Genomic DNA, 25,602 nt, shown 5'->3' with positions numbered 1-25,602 from the left:
GGACTCCCAGGGAAATAATCTTATGACTTTCTGCAAAGAGAAAAAGTTGTGTGGCCGAATGGTCCAAAAATGGTGAGCAGAGTATGATAACCTCAGTCAGCAGGCGTCAATAATATTATTTTATAATTCAACACGTCCATCATGTATTGTTGATGACCTTAATGGAGGCTTATTTTTGGGTAGGGCTTATATCATGACCACCCTGGAAAGCCATGCTAGGCCTTATTCACTGGTTAGGTCTTATTTACGGAGAAATATGGTACCTGGGAGTCTCCCTTGGAAGGAATTTAATAGCCTCGTGGAATTAACCCAGTCAACAAAAAGGATAAATAAATATTGGGGAAGATTATATTGCAGGTTATACTTGATGAAGAGATAGGGGAATGTGAGATTTCAGTCACTATAATTCAAAACTAAGGAATAGAACTCCAAGGAGTGGTGGAATCCCTACAGAATTTAAAAATATGTGGTTGTTCAATGTTGGAATATGTAAGCATATTATATAATACAGGAGGGCAGAGTGTTTTACTCCCAGAATATTTTACTATTTTAGTTATCATTCTGAAAAAAGGATGGGGTACAAGTTAGTGTGGCACTTATAAACAAATCTCTTTGATATATTAAGATATAAAAAGTTTGGCAGCCATCTTAGCCAAGAGACTTGAAAACTTTATGCTGGAGTCGGTGAAGAGAAGTCAATGGGTTTGTCAAAGGCTGTATAGCAGAGGAAAGTTGGTAATGCAGGAATCATTATTTTGATATAAACAAAGACTTTGACTCAATGGAGTGGAGTTGCCTTTTTTGTTTAAAATGGTAAGCTTTGCCTCAAGTTTCAGAACTGGTAGCTACTCTTTATAATCACCCAAGTGCAAAGCTGGTGGTAAATGGGGAATTAACCCTGGACATTCAAATTAGTCAGGGCATGAAGCAAAGTCATCAGCTATTCCCTTCTTTGTTCATCTTAGCACTTGATTTACTAGCTGAATGGCTTAGACACTTTTTGTCAGTTGTGCAATGTAAATGGTGGCTGTTTCCGCTTTTTCCAGATGCTTGTTTGCTCACCACAGACAGATTAGACTTGGTGATGCCAGGGATATGGGAATTTTTTTTTAAATTTAGAGTGGAATCCATATTATAATGCAATTGGACTAAAACACTTCAAGTTAGTGTATGAAGGCCAAGGAAAGATATACAAGAGGATTTAATAGAAAAAAGGGAGTGTGAAATATGTGGTTCTAAAAATGGAAGAAAACGGAAATGAGTTAATACAAATCAATTAGAAGAGGCTGTTAGGGAGATGACATAATAACGTTTTTACACTAACTGGGGGGATATACCATCGTCAGATGATGATTATCTCTACAACAGTATACAGAGGAGGGTATGAGCAACTTCTGAAGGAGAAATGATAAGAGTGAGAAGTGAGATTGTTTGAATTTTGAATGATCAGTATTTAACTAATGAATGTGTTATACTGTTTTGTATTGCATCTAAAATGTTGAATAATGTTTATGTTGCACTACTCTTTTATATAGAGGTATGTGTTGAATAGTATTATACTGAAATTTTATGATATAAAGCCTCAATAAAAATATTTAAAAAAGATTTCTCAATCACTTGGATATAAAAAGTATGCAAAGAAAAGTACAATTGATGCAACTTTCATTTTGTGTTTAAATCATGAGTTTCAACATGGTACAACTTTGAAACGATTAAGTTACCAAAGGAACAATTTCATTAAAATTTCAAGCAGAAAAAAAAGTTCTTGAATTCTGTGCATTCCTCTTTAACCTTGTCACTGTTATCTAACCATAAAAGTAGTGATAGTGGTAAAAAAAAAAACAACAGAGTAGATTCATGACTACCTATCAAAGGGTGCAAAGGAATTTAAATGAGATGTGTGTGGCAAAAAGTGGGCTAAAGGACATGAGGTAAATGAGGTTTGGTAACAAACCAATTTGTCCTGGGACATCTTCAGAGTGGGGTTAGTTAAATATATTAGTAGGAGTAAAGGGGGTAGGGGAGGAAAGTTTTAAATGGGGAGGGATGATTGGGAGGAAATGAGGTATGGGTAGGGAGGGGCTTAAGGGGCTTACGCAAGTGTAACTGGATAAGGGATCACATTTTGTCATGAACTTGCTGCTGCAAGCTACGTCCATAATGACTTGTAGGTATTCTGAGGGACAGGTAAGACGTAATTAATGTCAGCAGATGTGGAGAGGCCATTGTGGTGGTGGAGGTATTGTTTGCTTTGCCATGCAGATGCAAGGTGGGCAGTTATGATGGAGTACAGATGCAAAATCAAGGAGGTAGTTGGGTCGTTAGTTTGTTTTAAGGGTGTTTGGTTTTGAGCTCCTTACGTTTCTGATGACGGGGTCGTATTTGGCCAGTAGCACTTTTAAGAGGTACATGGTCGGCAGGTTATCTGACATTTAGCAGGTGCTGCGGTCCTTTCCTTTCCTGCTGTGCTGTTCTATTGTGGATAGCGATTCAGTTAATTTACTGGTAGAGAATTTGGAATGAAGTAGCTTGATCCCCTAATTGGTAGGGCGGGAGCATTTTTGTACTGGTATACTGTTAGGAAAGGGAGTTTAAAAAAAAAAGGCGGCTTTGCTCTTATGGAAGTTGGAAGTTGTGCGGTCCTTTGCAATAGTTATACCACTCTTTTTCATCCACTGGTGGTGGTCTTGAGTGTCTTTCCTCATCTTGGCTTATTTCAGTGGTGGTTTGTGGGACAGAGGGAACTACGACAGCCATTTTGCGGGCTGTGAGTTTCGTGGGGGGAAGAGGTTGCTATGTCGCATTTACGGAGTAGCGTCGGAAATTACTATTAAAAAAAAATAAAAACAACACTTTGATGAAGGCTGTTAATGGCTTGTGATGGTTTAAACATTTATGTGCTGCATTTGATGTGATCAATAATCTTGCCTCTTGACTGTCTCTAATTTCACTTACATTTGGCTGTGCTGGTTATGGAGGGTAGGCCTCTTAGGATTCTAGTGCTGTTGAGATCGATAAGGCTGTTGAGTGTGGAGTAGATCGCGAGTGATTGCTGAAGCACTTGACCCTCCGGTATCGGGTCTATATTATATTCTCAAATGTCAAAAATGTTGAATATGACATTGTCGACATGAGAATATCGAACGCTCAGAATCTCAAGCATGTAAACAGAAATCTCCGTAAGGGGAGATTTCCGTTTATTGCAATGTAGTGCGGTCTCGGAGTTGGTATATTTAAATAGCAGAGGGTGGAGCACAGCCCCCCACATGGGGGGTGCAGGGGGCTTGCCCACCTGCTTAAACCCATTAGGGTACTTTTTTCTTTTTTGTTTATGTTTTTTTTTTACGCTTGAGATTCTGAACATTCAATATTCTCGTGTCAATAATGTCATATTTGACATTGTCAACATTCGAGAATATAATATAGACCCCTGGTATCCACCTCTGCTTCATCGCTTCATGCTGGGCACTGGTCACGGGTACAGGAGGGTTAGCTTTACAGCAGCAGTACATGCACATGTGAGAAGCGTGATTGGTAGTCTGGATGTAGCAGAATTAGGGTACTGCCAATTCACGGATGCATCTCTTCAAGATGTAATTATTTATTTATTAAAGTGGATGCTGAAAATGAGGACAGATGTTGATTTTCGGACATCATACACTTTGGAAATATGTGGGGTGAGTTGGGGTTGGCTATACAGGTTGGTCTGTGTACTTGAGTGTTTGCTTGTTGAGCGGACAGAGTGGGTGGAGATGTGGCTGCATGGTTGAGGTGACATCTGTGTTCTTAAGCGTTGATGAGTGCATTGCTGAGTGTATCCGTTGCTGCTTGTCAGTTGCTTCTTGTTTTGTGGCCATTGGTGGTGGCTTGGCAGTATTTGGGGATGGAATGTTAATCCAGGGGGGGGGGGGTTGATTGTTTCATGGGCTGTGGTAGATCTGTGAGCTGTCAGAGTGATGGGTGGGAACAATGGTACAAGTGAGAAACCTTTGGGATTGTTGCAGCTTGTATTAATTCATTAAAAGACTCTTTTTATTAGTAAATCTAGCATATTTTAACCATCCTATGATCTTGCTAGTTGAATTTGTTAGTAAGCCATTAGTATGTGTTCCACATTTTGCCTATTTGTTCCACATTCTAAAGGCTAGTGTTCCTCATTCTGGAAATGGAAGGTTGAGAGGTATGCACTGGGCAGTGACATACATTTGAGTTTTGGACTTCAAATTTTTCAGAGTAGGTATGCTAAAGCAAATCCAGTTGTGTTAGCAACTTTATAAGTTGTACGAGTAGTTCTTGGTACATTTGGAGGAAAAAGGAGGTTCAGTTGTGGCTACAGTTTTTGGCGCGGCCGTTGTCAGTTTGGGGGAAGCACTTTTCATTCCAAAAAGGAGAGGGAATAAAGGGAGGCATGACTGAGTGGTGGAGTCTTGCAGGAGGTGTTGTTTTGTGGTACTGGGTGGGATTTGCATGGTGTGCTTGACTTGGAGTTTACCAGTGCAATATCTGCAGTTTGCTTCATGAGTTAGGTTTATATTGTTTGGTTGAATGGGCATATTGCATTTCCTAGGTGTGCTGACTCCTGTTCCTCATAGATCTTCTGTCATGCTGGCCATTTGAAATGGGCACAATGTGTAGTGAATGGGTACACCCATAGTGGTGATGTTTTATATGGAGGGTTTTGGTGTGGTCTGTAGAGAAGCCTTTGAGTTCATACGATCGAAGTTGGAGGATGATGACAGACAGTTGTGTTGCAAACTGTGTGCCCTTTGCAGAGCTCATGGGGAGGCAGAGTGTGGTATTCTAACCATGTTAAAAGCACAGTATGGATGGGAATTCACACACACACCAAAGAAAACTTTTAGATGGTGCTGAAGGTGATTGTAATAGGGAAGGAGTCAGGAAACAGATATCACAGCTGAATGCCAGTGTGAGGATGAAGGTGATTACATGGATGAGTGTATTCCCTTTGTTCTGTTCTGTGCTTATCAAATCACATGTTAGCAAGTTTTGTGGGCTGTGAGTCATGGTTGCTCTTGGGAAACAGAAGCGGGTGGTAGTTGGGTACACGATAGGTCTGTAATGCTTCACGTATAAGTTGTGCGTGAGGAAGACTACATCTATATTTCATTAGTTAGTATTATGTGTAAATAATGTTAATCTTAAATATGCAAAGGTTGGTTAAAATTTTAATGGGTTTGTGATATTTATAGGTGAGTTGAAGAGGTGTTTGCATATTACTTCTCAACCGTACAGATTTTGCAGAATGTTCACATTTTATTGTGGTACCTAGCGAATTAGTGGCAAATCATTAAAGTCAGTGGTTATGGATTATTCATAAGGAAATTTTGAGAAAGGCTGAGCTTGGTTAGTAAAGCACTGACGATTATGTGGGGGGTGTATTGTGTATTTGTTTAAGTAAATTGGAATGCTGTACTGTTGCTAATTTTATTACAATCAGATGTGGTATATATTTAGTTAATTTGGTGGCACCAATAGTTAAATGCAGGTATTGCTGGTTTATAATGACAACAGTTTGAGTGACTTTTTCTGGTGAAAGTTGGCTACAGAGTTCCCAGGATCGGTCAGCTAGCTTATTACATGTGGTAAGAGGTGGGCATAGTGGGCAGGGCGGAGATCGGTTTGCCACACACATACAGGGTAAGGAGTTTGATTCCCATCTTTAATTTGCATTGTGCCTAACTGCATTTGTAGAATGTGGGGGATTTCAAAAGCACTTGGGTTGCAGTTTGATTGACCAGATGGGCTTGTTGATGTGAATCATTTTGTACTATGGGGGTGAGCATCTGACTGGTAACTCCATAATTGGAGGAAAGGAGATTCATACCTATAAACTTTGCAATTTTCATAACAGCAAGTGCCTAATTTATTTTATTTTGTAGATGATGGAGGTGCAGAATTTCTGGCTGAGATGGCGAAGGACACAGTTTGTATCAGCTGGTGGGCCTGGTGGAAGTGGACTGGGCAGTTGAGGCTGCAGTTGGAGGTGCTGGACATTGCCTTGGAAAGCAGTGAGGTTGCAGGTAATGACATGATTCCAGGTGCTAATTTAGGCATTTAAGAGTGGTATGGTTTGAAATTACTGTGGCGTTAGGTATGCTTGAGGTAAATTTGGGGCATGGTGTAGCAGGTGTTTAGTTAGCATTAAAGGGATTTTGGGGCAAAACCTAGGTGGGGTGGAATTAACAACAGCTGAGGTTGGGTTGGTTTTGGTATCAGTGGGTAACGAGGTTTCTAGTAATTTTAATAAGGTAAATGTGCAGTTAGGCATGTCAGATTTGGGTGGAGCTTTTGGGGTACATTTACAGTTATATATTTAGGTTACTGTGTTGGTAGCGGGACCATAATCTGATGTTGTGATAGGAAGTTGATATGTTTCATAGGGTGTGGTAGGTATTGGTAATGTTTCATACTAGGTTAGGGTTTAGATGGACTACCACGAGAACCATTTCATTTATGCTTGAGGAATTTGTAGGTAGGGTTTCTTGAAGCATTGTAGGCATGCGGATGTTTTTGGTACATTTTGGGAGTAGGGTGCTTTGTTTACATGGGTGAAAGTGGGTTTAAGCAAGGCATGCTTTTGGAGTTTTACAGCAGTTGGCATGTTCTTCTTCTTATGCCATGGCTAGGGTTTTAGCCAGGAGGGGCTTTAGGAGGTACTGACTTGGGTGATATTTAAGGTTATGCAGGTGTTAGATGTTTCTAGCAGTTAGCACCCAAATCAGGAGCATAGTATTGTGCTATTGTGAATTTGGTTGGTTTTCAGTGGTTTGATGGGTCAGCTTGGGTTGAGTGTGTAGAGGGACAGATGTTACATATTGTAAGATGGGTTTTCTCTGATGATTGGTCTGTGGATTTGAGTTTAAGGGGTTATGTGGCATTCGTTATGGCTATAGGTTGTCATTCTGGAAAAGTTTTGGGGGTCAGCGAAGGTGAGGATGACTTTAGGTGCTGCGCTTGTATAGGATAGTTGGATGGATGGCTGGATGGCTCTTGGACAATTATTATATAAGGCTGTTGTTATGGGTTAGTTGTTTAAATGCCATGATGGCCACTTAAGACATTTTATGTTTATAATGGACAGTTGGTGATGTCAGGATTGTTATTGCACTGACATTAAAGGGATTTCATTTGGTGATTACATTCATATGGGTGGTAAAGTGGATATGCAAGGTGGCATGAAGGTAGGCAGTTGCCTATGCATAGTTTTAGTTCTGGTGGGCTAAGGGTTTGGTTGTCCAGTTGGCTAATAATGTCTTTTGAATCCTTCTGAGGCTTCCATTAGTCATGAGGTATGGATTATTTATTTCATGTATAGTGCATATGCTGGGCTATGAGTTTATGGTTTGTTTCATTAGCATAGGAAAGGGATCAGTGGTTTGTTTTCAGTGGTTTGGGTGACTGGCTATTTTGTTAGTTATGTGATAGGGCTTTTGGAGATGATGACGCAGATCCATTTTGGTTAAGTGAGGATGGGGTACACTGAATAATGTTTGGCCTAAGGACTTAATGGTGGTTAGGTTGCAGAAAGTTTATTTGAGAAAGGGGGAACAGCCTTGTTAGGCTGGTGGGCAGAGAAGAGGGACAGGCATGCCCTTTTCTGTTCCCCCTCTGGTTTTGGGTGGTCATTCCAATGAATTGGGAAAGGAAAGTGAGTATTTGAAGGTGGCTCAATAAATAAACAAGGGGGGGTAAGGATGCTGCTTATTTGGTTGGATGTTACTTCAATAAATGGTAAATGAAGTGAGTAATGAGACGCTGCTTCTTATGTAAAATAAGTGTGATGTGCAAGTCAGTAAATGGTAAATGAAGTGAGTGGTGGGATGCTGCTTCATAAGTAAGTGAGTTGGAGGTATGTATACTGCTTACTGGATCAGGATGAGCAAAGTCACACTGTCCTGATTAACATTACATGGATGTGGATGATGGAATTCAATCAGCTATATTATGTTTGAGTTGTAATTAATAAATATTGGATAACAAAGTTATGTTCATGAAAGTTTAATAAAGGTCGTCAAATGTCATTCGGTGTGATGTGTTTATTGAAGGGGACTGGGACAATTAATACCTTTCACTGGATTATAGATTTCTTTCCTTAAGAAAAAAAAAAGAAATCTCAGCAAGTATGTCAACTATGAGTTAAATATATAGTATACAAGTTTATAGATAGTTTAGATAATATATAAAGTTGTTAGTGGCCATACGCCAACTGCAAAGTTACCACAGTACTTCAATAAGTTGTAAAGCCATTACTAAATTCAGTATTCTGAATACGATGTAAGATTAAACCTGAAGTACTAACTTCTTTGAAAGCTCCATTCCACCTGATAGCCGTCTCATTAATGACAATCTCCTTCCCAGCAGGAGCCCGTGAGTCAGCCATACCGATTTTCACACACGCAAACAAACCATTAGCAGATATCTGCTGATTTACGATGTCATATAGTGCTGGGGGGTCTCCATTCATGTCAAAAAATACCTCTTCACCACCTTTGGTTTTGAAATGAACATTTCTGACATAATGAAGGAGCTGGTGAAAGAAAATTAAAAATTGAGTTAAAAAAATAAACGGATACCATGCCAAAATTCAGGCAGCAGAATAACTATTAGATAGTTATGAAGTAAATAGATGGAAGAGTGATTTACAGTATGCTGCATGCTAAACTGATATATATTTTCTGTCTTCCCTCTTTCTCTCCCTCTCTTTCGCTCCCTTTCTTTCACTCTTAATACATATATAAGAGAGAAAAGAGAGAAAGGGACTTAAGAAAGCAAGCAATCTAATAATTTAACAGGCAGGAAAATATGTTTGACACTCAGCCTCTCATCTTAAAAGAAGTCTTTATAAAGGAATGATTGCATATAACACACACACACAAATCACACTATTTCGTAAATGTCATAAACACATACTAACTAGGAGATAAGCCATGCACATATCAGACTTCTGTGTGTGTGTGCGTGTGTGCATGTGTGTGTGTATGCGTATGTTTATGTGTAAAGTCCAAAAGCAAGGAGCATAAAGAGGCAGCCAACAGGCTTCCAATAATCCAGTCTCGCTATAAAAACATAAAAAGTCTTTATTACGTGCACTTGGTAAGAGCTTTCACTAACCGCTTCATCAGACCTTGAAAACTATTGAAAATACAAACCATTGCTTAAATAACAAGCACGTGATACAAATGCAATTATTCAATCAACTTTTTAAATTTTCTTAAAATCACACTTCTTTATAAAAACCTCATGCCATGGACTTCAAAAAACTAGCCCATCATCCATCCACCTATCAAATATTGGTGCCTTACGCAATGTTCGCCACCAAGATGGCTAACTTCATAAAATATTACAATATTACATAGATAAAATAAACATATTTCTCCTTCGGGCAGAAATACAAACTTCGTAGTGAGTTAATAAATCCAGCAATAGCCTATATTCATATCCTTAGATCAAAAAGCCATTTGGAGTAAGTAGATATACTAGTGCTGATCTAGATAACTTTATTACATTATAAATTGTAATTAATAAACTACTAAAGCAACAATAACATACGCAACACAACTCAGAATAACCACCCTCTTGTCATGGTGTGTGTGTATTACAATTACTATCCAAAATAAATATATACCATTTATACTGATGTCCTTAAACTTATGAGGGGATGATCTAAACCGTGGTATTGTTTAGATCATCCCCTCATAAGTTTAAGGACATCGGTATAAATAGTATAGATTTGTTTTGGATAGTAATTGTTTGTATACAGTCCATTATTTTCATGATCCATATAAATTCCGTAGCATTATATATGGAGTAAGGCTGTAATTATACTTGCATCACATATGTCTTTTCATCTGTATCTTACACGCACACCATGACAAGAGGGTGGTTATTCTGAGTTGTGTTGCGTATGTTATTGTTGCTTTAGTAGTTTATTAATTACAATTTATAATGTAATAAAGTTATGTAGATCAGCACTAGTATATCTACTTACTCCAAATGGCTTTTTGATCTAAGGATATGAATATAGGCTATTGCTGGATTTATTAACTCACTACGAAGTTTGTATTTCTGCCCGAAGGAGAAATATGTTTATTTTATCTATGTAATATTTTATGCAATTAGCCATCTATTGCGTAAGGCACCAATATTTGATAGGTGGATGGATGATGGGCTAGTTTTTTGAAGTCCATGGCATGAGGTTTTTATAAAGAAGTGTGATTTTAAGAAAATTTAAAAAGTTGATTGAATAATTGCATTTGTATCACGTGCTTGTTATTTAAGCAATGGTTTGTATTTTCGATAGTTTTCAAGGTCTGATGAAGCGGTTAGTGAAAGCGCTTACCAAGTGCATGTAATAAAGACTTTTTATGTTTTTATAGTGAGACTGGATTACTGGAAGCCTGTTGGCTGCCTCTTTACACTCCTTGCTTTTAGACTTCACACATATATTATTACGGTTAGCGGAGAGGCATTTGCTCTGGTGGGTGTGCTCACTTTTGTTATATATGTTTATGTGTGTTTGTAATCTGTGTGTCTGTTTATCTGTGTATCTGCATGTCTGTATGAATGCCTTTGTGTGTCTGTATGTATGTGTATGTCTCTGTGTGCATTTGCATAAAAGAGAATAAAGAAGGGAACAATGAAAAATGTGGAAAAAGACATAAACTCCCTGCTGTGAAAACAAAAGCAAAATTAAAACTGATCAGGCCATGAACTATGTCACTCCCATATGACAGCCTTTCCTACACTTCACATTTACTGTACTTTTGAATCATAAATTTGTTTATAAAGTCACACTTCCTAGCTTTCCAGATGCATAATCAGGAATAATGGAAGTGTTGTTAGATGTATGCTGCTAGCAGTTTGCCTGTAATAATGGAAGTGCTATGAATGATATGTATTAAATGGAACTGAATTGATATAAGTTAAAATAAACATTTTGATTAAAAAAATATCTTGAGAGTTTTGGGGGCTTCATCTCTGACAGACTCCAAATTTAAATTTGCTGATGCTGAGATTATATCATTTCAAGGAAGCTGGGAACATTTGGCTTTGAAAATTAAGCAAAAAAAAAATCCAAATTTCATATTTGAAGTGCACCCTAGTCATTCAGTATAACTTATTGAGTTGCAGACTCATAATCTTTAATCTGCACAGATCAGTAATTTGGCAAACTGATATTTGTCAAATTATATTCTAAAAATGGCTGAAGGTTATTTAAATCTAGATCAGACAGTATATATAGTTATTAAACCTGTGTAATGGTTGGGTTGTTTATTTCATTTGACAGTCATCAATTTCTGCTATAGACAACTAATGTACAATACTGTTTTAGTCAGCTATAGCATGTTTAGATGCTCTTTTTTTGCATAGTATGTTATATTTTCCAATGCCTCAATCTGAAATTGTAAGCAGAATTTACATTTTTTTATATTATTACTAAACAACACCATATATAACCACTTGTTTGTCTTTATTTCGATATTTTGTCTGAGATGCTACTCTGCTCACATACCAGAGTTCATGTTGTTTGGATGATTTCTGTTTTGAAAGTAAATATATTGCTGTGCTTCATGTGTTAATTAATTAATTCATTCATTCATATTAATGTGTGCTTTTAGTTGATTTAGGTCAAGTGGTTGGCAGAGGTAAGTTAAATGCTCCTTTTCATTTGATTTCTGTTTATTTAGTTCACCATAATAATTCTGTGTGTCACTCACTCAGGATGTTTACCAGGTACATGAACAGATATGGTATTACGTTAGAAGTGTTGCTCTCATTAACATTAATGATATGACTAGCCTCCTCCTTATTTCTAGACTTGTCTAAAGCCTACAACACAATTTAACACAGCAAACGTCTACTTCAAACATCCTCATTAGGTCTCTTTTCAGCCCACCCTTCTCTATATCAAAAGCTACCTATCCAATAGGTATCAGTCAGGAAAAATAGCACTCTCTTGGTCCCCTCTTCTTTAGGATCATAGGGGGTTACTAGGATATCAACCCAGAGATCATTTCAAGACTAGCCATTTCATCCCAATATGATACCATAGATAATCTAGTCAATACCCAGGATTGTATTTATTAATGATTGCCCATGTTCATGAATGTTGTGGGCACTATCCCCCATATGAATTTATGGTGCCCCATCCACTCGTCCAGGTTCCTTTTGAACAGTGTCATAGAGGTACTCTGCTTCACATGAATTGGCAGCCTATTCCAAAGATGCAGCAGTCACTGGGAGACAAATCTGTCCCTCCAGCACATCCTATTCAAGTCGCAGACCACATTTAGGTCCCTGGAATGGGTAGCTCTAGACCCGTTTGATTTATGGATGTACAGCAAATACATTAGGTTTGGGTTGGAGATTGCTCCATAAGCCATGCATAGGTTTCCCCTAAGAAGTCTATATGATACTGAGTATAGTGGCAGGGACTTTAGTCAGTCTGTGTAAGGCATGTGCTGGAGACCCCTGATCTTCTTAGTTAGAAACCTCTGAGGTCTCTCCAATTGCCGCAGGTGCTTTGTACGATACATGTCAAAAGGGGCGTGATACTCATTTGTGGACATAATTACTGATGATTATAGAAGGGTTATAACCTCCTTTGCTCTAGAGGCAATGCCTTTGCTAATCAAGTGTGCTACATAGAAAACCTTCCTTACTACAGTAGACATGTGGTGATCAAAGTTAAGGTCACTTTCTACTTGTGATCCCAGAATCCTTACCACGTCATAGATATATATAGAGTATTGTTGTTAATTTGATAGTGTGAAGGGACATTGTTTTTACCGAAGGGAATGACGATGCATTTCTTTGCATTCAATTTGAGACTGTGATTATGACACCATTTGTCGGTCTGCTTAAGACCCTGCTGAAGTGTACTGATATCATTTGGAAATTCAGTAATTCACCCAGTTTACAGTCACCCACAAACTTGGTCAGCCACATACCCTTAGTTTTGGCCTGAACTTCTGAGAAGTATATATCAAATAATAAGGGGCCTAGCACTGACCCTTGTGGCACCCTGCTGGTGACAGGTCTGCTGGTTGTTGTGGACTCACACACTCTGATAGTTTGTGACTGGTTTGTGAGCCAGTTAGCAACCCATCTTACAACAAAGAGGTATACATTCAGTTTGCTAAATTTTTGGTAATGCCTAAGTGTGGGATTGTGTCAAAGGCCTTTGCCAAGTGAGATATGCTGTGTGCACAGATTTGCCCTTGTCAGTGGTCCTGGTCACATTTTCCAAGAAATCCACCAGGTTATCAGGCAGGATCTTTCCATAGGTCTCAACATCTAAAGAGGCCATTGTGGAACAGAGACCTTAACAACGTGTGACAAATGGTCAATATGTGGAACACCCTATTTTTGCACTGCGCGAAACATGTCACTGCCATGGAGCATGGTAGAACATCTGTAAAATTCAATAAGACCTTTGTTTTATAATCTGCATACCATATCCACACCATAAATAAATGAAACAGCATTTTACAAAAATAAAATTTACATTTACTACATTTTCTAAACAGACATTGCAAGTCACACAAATGATTTTAGTTAGACCAAGTTAAACAGCATCCTGCGTATTTTAAAGCATCTCATTACTATAAATAACCCACTTTTGACATCCATACTGACATACCTGTCAACCTCTTAGTGCAAGAAATCTGGACAAAGCCCAATGTAATAGGGGGACAAACAGCACAAAAACAGAGGCACTTTAAATATTGCTCTTATAAACTTAGAACTATTGCTAGAACAAGATCTGTGTTGGCATACAACAGACATAGTAGGGGCAAGCAGCACAAACATTGAGACACTAAATATTGCTCTAAACTTAGAAAGTTGCCAGAATAACAGGATCTGTGTTGTCATAGAGTTTCTCAAAGATATGGCAATTACTTTGAGACATACTAGGGGGACAAGCAGAACACAAAAATAGGGACACTTTAAATATTGCTCTTATAAACTTAGAAATATTGCTCTGATAAACTTGATAAACCAGCAGCTCAATATAATCCACAGACTCAGTCTCTACACAGCATGAAATTTAATCCAAAATGATGATCTGATCAGCCCCGGTTGTCCAGCAGGCAGCAACACAAACCTCAGCCTTCTAGTGACCATCTGACCGATTTTGATCCACCAAAGCAAGGCCCCTGAAGTCCCTTCAGCTTGCTGACTCCTCTCCTGGCTTCTGAGTCCCAGTCCTGAAATCTTCAATCCACAGCAGAACTGATTGACCTGTATTGGGGAGATCTCATTGGCTCCTATCCTCCTGAAACCCATTACTTGATTGGCTCATACACTGCATTCATGATTGGCTGTAAATGTGGTGTATGAGCCAATCAAAAACTGTATAGCAAAGCCAGTGCTGTGTAATGTGGAAGGGCAGCACAGCTATGCATTGGTTTGTATACTATACTGATTGGCAGTAATTGCGGTACACAAACCAGTCAGAATGTGTGTAGTGGACTCACAGCTGTTCAATGTGGAACAGCAGAACAGTGGCTTCACTCATCATTAAATGTGGAGTGTTCCACATAATCTGGAGCACTTGGATACTCAGGATCTGCCTGTGATTAAGCTGAATTGGGTCAGATCCAGGGTTTGGAGGTCACTTATGTCTTTATTTGTAAAGTCCATAATGATATGTTCCATGACTTTACAGATGAGTCTGGTCAGACTTATGGGTCTATAATTCCTTGGGTCTGTTGCTAGGTCACCTTTGTGGAGGGGAATAACTGTTGTTCTTCATTCTGCTGGAACAAAGCCAGTGGTTATGCTGTGATTGAATAGGGTACTTAATGCTGATGCTAGTTCATGTTTTAGTTTGTTTAGAAGACAGCTTGTGATTCCATCTGGTCCCATAGTGGCTGTGTTTTTTGGCTTAGACAAGACTTTAATGACCTGCTCTTCAGATATGTAGAGTGGAGAGGAAGATGGGAGCAAGGGTTATGATATGTTTGGAGGGGATAAGGAACTGAAATTTTCACCAAATCTGTCTGCTAGCAGGTTTGCCATCTCTGTGAGATCAGTGTGTGTAATACCATTAGTCACTAGTTCGGCACATGCTTGGGTCCAACCTTTTAAGCTACGTACATAGCTGTAAAAGGCTTTATGATTATCCTTGGCTGCGATTGCTAAGTTTTTCTCAAAGTTACCCTTAGAGGCTTTGACATGTTGTCCTATTTGCCTGTTGAGGCTGAGGAGGTTGCTTTTCCATTGTTGGGGCTTTTTCTTTGTTTTCTTAGACAGCAAGTTTTTGCATTTGTTGTAAAGTTTGTTGATGCTGGATGTCCACCAGGGTGGCTTTTTTTTACTTTGGGTTTTGGCTTTGATTTTCTCTGGAACAGCTGAGTCTATACACTTATACAAATGGTTGTACAGGGCTTTAGTGTAAGCTTTGATGTAGTTACCACTTCCAGGTGGGGTGGGGCTTGGAATGTATTTATTCCTTCCCCTAGGAGTGTTTAGTTTGCTTTGGTGAAATTTTTTAGTCTGACTTCACCCTTTGTGAGTTTTGATGTAAGTACCAGTTCTAAGGCAACTGATTTGTGGTCAGATTTAACTAATGATGGTCTGACAGTTGCGGTGGTACATCTGTTTGTCATGTTAGTTAATGACCAGATGTAGTAAGTTTGCTCCTCTTGTTGGGGTTTCAACAATTTGTTCCAGGGCATTTGAATTAACAAAGTCAAGGAACTTTTGAGTTAGTGAGTTAGGGCTAGAGTAGGATTCTCAGTTGATGGTGGGATAATTTAAACCCCCCATGACTAGAATGTTTGGCAATATTAGGATTGACTCCAGTTTGGTCAAGTAGGCCTCATGCACATCATGATCCATGGAGGGGGATCTATAACTAGCTATGACTTGAATGAGGGTCTTACCCACAGTAAGCTGAACTTACATCCATCCTTCTGACTGGGGTGACCATCACCGGATGCATGGAGTTATAGACCCTTCCTGACAATCCTCATCTGTGAGGTAGGTCAGGGAGTCATCATGGAACTTTTCAAAAAGGACACAGGTAATAGCCCATCTGTTTACCAAACCCACATTTGATTTGTAAAGGCTACATCATGTCTGTTACATCTGTTTGCTGTCTTCAAGAAGGTTACCAAGGGCATGCATGATGACAACACTATCATCCTGTGCAAATTGACCTGACCAAGGCATTTGACACAAATTCATAGTCAAGTATGACACAGAAACTTGTCTCAAGTGGCCATAAAAACCTATGTTACCAAGTGAGTAGACAACCGGTTCACATACATGACAGGTAAATATGTTGCAATGTGTGAAGTCAGCTCTATCTAGAGTCCATTGACTAGATCCATACCGCAGGGGTCTGTGCTAGGCCCTTTCCTGTCCAATATTTAAGTCTCAGACATCAAAACTGACTTACACATCCTTTATCCAACCAGCTTTATGGAGGACTGCAAATTGTGGACAATCCTTGAATCTAAGTATGGTATTGGTATAATGCATACATTATCAACACACACACACATATGATTGCTGCCACAGTCATGGGGACATAGTAGATGAAGAAAAATCATGGAGGATTAGTTCCATTATAAAAGCAAATGCACAGGATAATTACAATATAGGCAGCATGCCCCTATGAGCAGACCAAGTGGTGTGTGACCTGTGTACTCACATAGATGGTATGCAGAACATCCGCCAGCATGTGCCCACAGTGGTGACCAGTCCCTTGTATAGAACACAAATTCTGAGTATGTGCAGGATATCCACATCAAAGGGGATTATAGTTACATTGTTCTCAGCCCTCATCACACCAGTAATTGAGTACAATGCACCCTTTTGCATGTATATACCAACACATCTAACAATGATGAGTCACTCGTGTACCGCTTTTGCCACAGTGAGTTCCCACACATTGTATCAGCCATATTAAGTATTGTTTTGGTGCATCAACATTAGGGTATGATGGGGCTGAAACCCCTTCAAGGTGTTATACAAGATGCATGTTTGATATATGTTCCTGTGATGCACTTAGTAAATACATACAGTAGTTGATAGATGACATTGATGGCATGGGTTACATTCGTGAAAGTGCAGATTGTGGCATATATATGGCATGCACACCTGTCAACTAGCCTGTATTCCTCATAATTTCAAATACAGGTGTAACAGTGTCCCTCCTAACACCTCTAGCAGATGTTCAATTTTGAGGAAGGTTTGCTAAATTCTCCTCAGAGATTGCTGAAAAATTGTAATAGTTGCACAAGTGTGTTCATGCAGAACCATCTATGATCATCCACAATCACATATGTTATGTCAAAAACATGGGATTACTTGCTGTATTATTCTGATATTGTCCCTGATTGTGCATGCAGTCACAGAAACCTGTTCAAGGCCTCAGAGAGTATCCTGGCCTTGCAAGGCTACAATGCTTTCTGCACCTTCAGACTACAAAATGAATGCATGAGAACCAAAGGAGGTGGTATTTCTATCTATATTAGAGTTAAATTCACCTCCCATTTATACTGGACAATTCCATAGTTCAGGTTACAGTGGGTAAGACCCCCATTCAGGTCATAGCCAGTTATAGACCCACTCCATGGATCATGACACGCATGGAGCCTACTTGACCAAACTGGAGACAATTTAAATATTCTGGAATACTCTGGTTACGGGGGATTTCAATTATCCCACCATTAAAAGGGAAACCTATGCTAGCCCTAACTCACTAACATAAAAGTTCCTTGACTTTGTTAACTTAATGTCCCTGGAAGAAAGAGGAACAAACATACTAGATCTGGTCCTCACTAACATGTCAAACAGATGTAGTACTGCAACTGTTGGACCCTAATTAGTTAAAACTGACCACAAATCAGTGACATTTGAGCTGACACTAACACCAGAACTCACAAAGAGCAAAATCAGACTAAAAAACTTCACCAAGGCAAACTATACCCTCCTAGATGACGGTATAAATGCATTCCAAGCCCCACCCCCAGCTGGAAGTGGTAACAACACTGAAGCTTACACTAAAGCCATCTACAATGATTTGAATTAGTGTATAGACTCAGCTGTACCAGAAAGAATCAAAGCCAGAGCCCAATGTAAAAACAAACCAGAATGGTGGACATCCAGCATTGACAAACTTTACAATAAATGCAAAAAGCTGCTGTACAAGAAAACAAGGGTGAGACCCCAACAATGGAAAATCACCATCCTCAGCCTCAAGAGGCAAATGACACAACTTGCTTTTTTGAGAAAAACTTAGCAAGTACAGCCAGGGGTAACCATAAGGCCATTTACAGCTATGTACCTAGCCCAAAAGGTAGGACCTAAGCATGTGCAGAACTAGTGGCCAACAGTATGACACACACTGACCCCACAGAGATAGCAAGCATGCTAGCAGATAGGTTTGGTGAAAATTTCACTCCCTTATCCCCACCAAACCTATCACAAATCTTACCACAAACTCATCGAAGCCTTGTCCAAGGCAAAAAACACAGCCTCTATTTGACAAGATGCCATCCCAGTTTGTCTTCTAAACAGGCTAAAACATAACTAAGATCACCATTAAGTACCCTTTTCAATCATAGTCTAACCACAGGCTTTGATTCTGCGGAATGGAAAGCAGCAACAGTTATTTCTCTCCACAAAGGTGGTCTAGCAACATACCCAATGAATTACAGACCCATAAGTCTGGCCAGTCTCATCTGTAATGTCATGGAATGTATCATTATGGACTTCAAGCATTAAAGTTCTCTCTCTTGACAACACAACCACTGAAGTCACTTCTCATTGCAAATTATTAGGAAAGATAGTGGATGACAATCTTAAATTTGGCAGGATATATAAATTCATGTAAGAAAAACTCACCATAAACTAAGGATGCTTTAACAGAGCCAAAAAATTCTCGCCAACACAACTAAAGCTACATCTGCAATTACTTATCTCCTTCCCATATAACACTCCCATCCTTACTTTCAGACTCACAAAAATCAAAACTTGAATAATGCTATAACAAAGCTGCTAAATTTGTGGCAAATACTCATTTCAGAACCCACCACTGTATAGCACTAAACAGCCTAAATTGACTAGAACTACCCTGTCAATTAACATATATACAACTTCTTACCACCTATAAAATGATCCATAATCCATTTGCTTGTCCCGCACTAAATAATGTTCTTTACAACTATGTTCCCAATTGGTCATTAAAATCCAATGACCAAAACCTCCTCTCTGTCCACAAACCTGTCAAATTGTCAGGGCATTGTCTGCACTTGTACCATGTTGCTAAGGCCTGAAACTGCTTATCTCTGTCCATCAAGTTAATACCATCCCTCCCAGCCTTCAAAACCTTTCAGAAAGACTTCCTAGCCAATTGCTGGCTGTGTTCTTGATGGACATAGAATAAGCTATATCCCTAATTGTGAACAAATACCTATTTATATCTTACTTCTCCTTGTTGTTACTTCACTCACTTCCTTACTTCTGTCAATTTCTCCACCTTGGTTTCTCTCTAAATATACTATAAGCCTACTTTTCTCACTTTGTATTGTATTTCCTGCATTTGTTATACTAATTTACCTTTAATTTCTCTATAAACAGTCAAAGATTTCTCTAACTATTAAATCATTGTCATATTACTTGCATTTATTCTTAACCAATGTTTTCATATTATGTCTAATTTAGTATAATTATTTAAACAGCATTTTTTTTGTATTATTTTTAAAGACTGTAAATTACTTTTATTCTAAAAATGTTTTGTAATACTTTGGAACTTTTCTCCTGGTGCTTCTGCTGAAAATGGGCTCCTACCCAGTTAGACTTCCGCGGTAACCAAATGCCAAAAAATAAATATATACATGTGACATGATGGTTGTGAATTTGATGGACACTTGTATTGATAGTGTTTCCTGAGACATTTTTTGGATTTGGCAGAATTATATCCGTGTGTGTGTGTGTGTGTGTGTGTGTGTGTGTGTGTGTGTGTGTGCGTGTGTGTGTGTGTGTGTGTATGTGTCTGTGTGTGTGTATGTGTATAGAAGTATAATTATGGATACACTCCTTAAGAAAATTAGCTCAGATTAACAAAAATATTAAGTGTAATGAGGAACAGCTGCACACAGGGGTGTTTGAACCAAAGTGCCCTAGTGTGCAGCATATCTTTGACCTCTGGGTGTGAGAAGGGTCTATGGAAGACTCCATTTGGAATTATGCAGATCAGAAAGAGGAAGTAAGGCAATATGGAGAATACACTTATGAGCAAAGGGATCCAAATCTTGAGAGAAGAAGGCAGTTGGACTTCGTAGTCCCTGTATAAGAAATGAAGCTGTTTTGTTGTTCTCTGTTTCAGGAGTTGAGTGTAAAGCTGTTGTGTTGTTTCCTGTAACCATAAATCAGAAGAGATCTACTGTGCTGTTTAAAAGCCTCTCTTTTATTTTCCAGCTCCTCTGTTTGAGTTCTATTTGAAAAGGAACAATGTATCGAACTGTAAAAGATTGTTGCAATGTGAAAAAGTCTTTGAAGAATTTATAATGTTTGACTGCAGACTATGTTGTTTGATAATAACTGTACTTCATTTTATCTATCTATGTATCTATTTATTTATTTATTTTTTATTCATTCATTATTAGGTTAGTGGTTTCTTTTTAGGGGAGACTCAAGGTGACATTTCTGCTACTAGCATAAATTTTGCCAGGGTATCATGGAAATTCCCCTAATCGTTTTGATACATGCAGTGTGATTAGTTTTTCAGTGTTTCACATTTTTTCTGAACTCCATTTATGTGTTAATAAATATGACTTTTAAGTCACAAAGCTGACTATGGTGACTGTTTTTTGTCTATTGCAAACTATTGTACACCTCTCAACAGTGTTTTCAGTCTACAAATGCATTTTTATTTTTCTGTACTGTAGACTTTCTTTTAAGCTGAAAATTTCCTTAACTTATATTTTCCACTAAATGTAGCTTGCAGGTTATAGATGAAACTTTTGCTCTGCTAAAGAGTTATTAATTTATTCAGGGTGAAGCTGGTTCTGTGAGACCCAAGTCATGCACATACTGACTGTGAATACAGAGTTCTAGTAGAAAACAGAAGTCTTTAGCCAGGACTGAGAGATTACTTGTAATTTAGTTCAGCATATGTCATAAATCAATATTTTTATGGACAAACCTATAAGAGATCAGATGACTTGTAACATATTCTGAAACTGGCTAGAACCTTAAATAAATAATACTTATAAACGTTTGGAAATTTTGGTTGAAGGTAAATGTAAAATGCCATTCCATATTAACTTAAAAAAAGATGGTAGCCTGGGGTGACCATCAGTTTTCTGAATGACTAGTTGCTGTGGTAAAACATTTGTTACTAAGTGAAGCTACAGATATTAATATAAAGTTTTCATCTACGTATTCTTCTTTACCTGTAACAATGAAAAAAAATGCCAAACACACATACACACACACACACACACACACACACACACACGCACGCACGCACGCACGCACACACACTCACTCTCAAACATGATGATATATGTAATGTGAAGGAGTGTTTTTTTTAACATAATCATGTGCTTGTGGGGATAATGCATTTCTTATTCTGCTCTCAATATTATTGCTGTCATGTTATTTGCAGCAATATTGTTATTAGTAGCATCATCACCATCATCATCATCATCACCATCATCATCATCATCATCACCATCATTGCTATTATTAGATGACGAAGATAATGTCACAAGCCACCCTCCAAAGATTCAGTCAGTATATATGTGTATATGTAAGCTTTTATCATAAAACCTTTCATGGCTATATGTACTAATTGGAATGAAGTTTAATTTGCATGATATTTATGTCAAAGTTTATGTTTTATATAGAGTGTTAATTTATTTTCAAAAATTATAATTAGGCAACAGTGAGATGCAATATATTGAAATGCATGTTATATGCAGCTATTTCTGTTCTAGCCTGGTGTTACAGAAAATGTTTGCTGAGCTCTTAGTTTTCTGACCTTTGAGTTTAGAAATGATTAACACATTCATGTGAAATCAGTTTAACTTGCTGATGTCTTCCAGTAAGGATTAACGTGTTGCACATTCATTGGAGTATTATGCAGGCATGGCTAGAAAGAGATATACAACACCAATCGGATATTATTATATGGAACACTGAAACTTATACAAATGGCCCTATAGCAATTTTACTATTACCCTCAGGTGCATCAGTAAATTTCACTGCTGAGGTTTCATAAACAAAGTGTAGGGAGGTGAGATGAATAATTTCATAAAGAGATGTGGCACTAGGAATTGCCAAAGTACTTCAGAAAATGTTTCAAAATTGATAGATTCCCATTTGAATCTCCAGATTATTGCAAGGAGTTCCTATGAGCTCCTATGAGCCTTTTATAGTATCACTAGATCAGCAGTGATGTTTTCTTCCTGAATATGAAGAACTTAGGGAACCACAATGGCTCTATGTCCTGGCTATTGCACGGAGATACAGTGAATCAGTTTCAATAATCATGCATAAATAAATCTTCTAATATTATCAGATGATCATGAAAAGAGTTAGAAATTGGAACCCTTTTGTAATTTGTGCCTTTGTACAGTTCTATGTTGAAAAGGCAAACCTGGCAGAGAAATGCACTTTTAGCTGACATGCTTACTTCTACTTGTGTTAAAATAAGTGTATTTCTTTTTGAAAATGTAAAATAAGTGTATTTCTTAAAGTCCAGAAGTCTTCATCTTGTCAGGTGGTTGTCCAGTTGTGATGCCAATGTTAATTTGTGTTGAGACTGTCAGGTTAATGACTTTATGCATAAAAATAATTTGGTAACAAGGATAAATATTATGTACAAGCTAGCAATAAGGAAAAAAGAGAATAAGACATTACATTTTATTAAATAACTTGTTAATACAGTTTGATTACTTTTATATACATGTAAATGTGCTATGTCACAAGTTATAATTCAATGAAGGTGTTTAAAAAATTGTTGAGGTTAATTTGCTTGTATATATTTTAATTGTTCTATATTATTTATTTTATTTTATTTTATTTATTTATTTAACATTTGTTAACCGGGCTAGTCCAGCTGGATATATTTCCATTTTCAGCAGAGGCCCGAGGAGAAAAGCTCCAATTGTAAAACATACCACCACCACACCAAAAGGTTTAAAATAGACAAAAAGGAATTAGCTATAAATTCTAGGAAGACAAAAAGACATACTATACTAGATACATCATACATTTACAGAACATTTTACAGCATGTAAGTCTAGGGCAATCCCAAGACACTATTAGAAAATACCTTTAAAACTTTGGTAAATCTAGTTTATGCAGACAGTTACTTTTCCTAAGGATTATATGCTAGACATATTATTAGAAAAAAAGGCAGGGAGAGAAAATAAAAGGAGGGTATATTAATCAAGAGGCAGGGAATACTACCAACAGGGTACATTGATATCTCAGCAGACAAGATATCTAATTGTTTTATTACTTGTTTTAGAGATTTTTCTCCCCAGGTCTCCACTGGAAATGGGCTCTCAAGGCCCAGTGGACTATCCTGGTAAACAAATGCCAATAAATTAAATAAATAATAAATAAATAAAATATTTTATTCAAATTCCTTTGTTTTTTAATTCATCTACTTCACAAAACCTTGCTGTCTGTGTGAATTTTATCTATAAATAGACAAACAATGTTGAGAACCTTAACGGGATATGTGGCTGGCCATATTTAACACTTATCTGATCGCACTAAATATTTCAAGTATGATACTAGTTAAAGCATTACTATTATACATGGTCAGGTAGAAATTTTAGACAATGGGCCGGATTCACGAAGGCTTACACGGAGTCTAAGAGTAGTGTAAGACTCCATGTAGCCTTCGTGATCCAGGAACAGCTCAAAGTCCGTGTAAGAGTTAGTCTAACACGGCTCTTACACAGAGTGGGCGTGGCTAAGCTAATCAGCCCACTTGCAGCCGAATAGCATGCAAATGAGGCTGATTAGCGATCCAGGAAGCCCAGAACAGCCCGTGTAAGAGCCGTGTTAGCTGCAGAAATGTACTCAGTTGACAACTGAGTGCGCTTTCTGCAAACACAATGGAGCCATGTCATCTCCAAATAAAGGGTGCATATCTCATAGGCAGCATGCCAATGGCCAAATATGTGGCCATTGGCAATGCAACCCCATGCAAAAAAATGAAAAATAATATTGTTTTTCGCAATTGCCGATGTAAACCCAGCGCAGCCCCACGCAAACGGGCGCTGCATAAAACATGAAAACGAAGGTTTTAAACCTACAAATGTAGGTTGTATGCATTATATGGAATGTCAATGGAGGGACCAGCATAGGAAAACCAACATGGCCACCGTGTAGTGGTTGCCAAGGGGGGAAGCCAAGTGTAAGAGATGTAACTAAGCATTAGTAGGCAATCTGATGCAAATTAGGGTTAGGATACTGAATACCACTGTCACATAGTAAATGAGCACAGTCTGAGTAGTGTAAGAGTTACAGAAGGGGGAGGAACAGAGTAGGAGATAGGTGACATCACAGGGGGGAATGGTAGAAACGGATAGAAGTCATTGGAAGGTAGAGTTACATGACAGATGTCAGAGAGACATCAAGGGAGGAGGTGTGCCCCCAAGTAAACATGAGAAAGCCAAGAAATGGAAGGTGTACACTGTTGCCTACACCAAAGTTTCTTGTTGGACGTGTATGCAAGACGCAGGCACGCCGTGAAGCGAAGTAAGACGGTGTCGCGTGTAAGGCAGTGTGCGTGTAAGGCAGACTAAGCATGTGGGAGCGTGTTGGGAGCTGTTTAACACCATTTGCGCGGGCGTGCACGCATTTAAAACTGAATAAGCAGATCTTGAACTGTGTAAGTGTGTGTGCGCGCGTGTAAGCCACTGTGAGCCTGTTTCTGTTGGTTTGCACATGGCCCCACCCTGAGGAAACAGAAAGGAAAAAGGAAACAACAGATGTACTAGGAAGTTAGCAGGGAATACTGCTGGAGCTAGCAGGTGAAAACAATTAGATGCAGGCAATTACACAGGCAGAATACTAGGCCAGCCCAGCACTTAAAACTCTGCAAACAGCAGTGCAGAATGTTTCTCTCAAGAGACACTGCAAGACAGGAGTTAAGTTATCAGAAGTGAAAACTGAAAAAGCTGAACTCAGAGCAGAAATGTTAGGGGCTGCCATAGCTGTCATAATGAGACATAGGCGACTTGCTGAGGGTGGTGACAATGCAGATGGTGCCAGACAACCGCAGTGAGGAGACGGAGAAGAGTGTACAGGCCCAGGGTCACCTACCACGGGTTACATGAGCTGGAGATAGTAGAGCTATAGAGTGGACAGAGACCTCCTGCAGCAAATAGTGGAGCTGTGCAGGCCACGCCTCACACACAGAACCAACAGAGGGGAACCCATCCCAGTGGAAACCAAGGTATGTGTTGGCCTAAGAATACTAGCAACAGGTACCTTCCAGAGACCAACTGGCGATATGATGGGGATATCACAGGCATCAGCTTCCAGGGTACTGCACCAGTTCCTGGATGCCATGTCAGCACATGTCGGTGATCATGT

At 38.6% G+C, this 25,602-nt stretch overlaps 1 protein-coding gene across 1 annotated transcript in view; it reads right to left on the bottom strand.

Annotated features, from left to right (window-relative positions):
• The window catches only part of LOC122801291 (extracellular calcium-sensing receptor-like), a 186,830-nt gene that overhangs the window by 68,183 nt on the left and 93,045 nt on the right, over positions 1 to 25,602 (bottom strand). Inside the window, exon 5 of the mRNA XM_044070838.1 lies at positions 8,321 to 8,548. Within this exon, the coding sequence (XP_043926773.1) occupies positions 8,321 to 8,548 (228 nt within the window). The remainder of the gene's footprint in view (positions 1 to 8,320; positions 8,549 to 25,602) is intronic.

This window comes from Protopterus annectens, chromosome 4.part1 (assembly GCF_019279795.1).
Source record: "Protopterus annectens isolate FY-2018-M chromosome 4.part1, PAN1.0, whole genome shotgun sequence".
NCBI classification, from domain to species: Eukaryota; Metazoa; Chordata; order Ceratodontiformes; family Protopteridae; genus Protopterus; species Protopterus annectens.
This window is presented reverse-complemented; position numbering and strand designations above follow the sequence as displayed.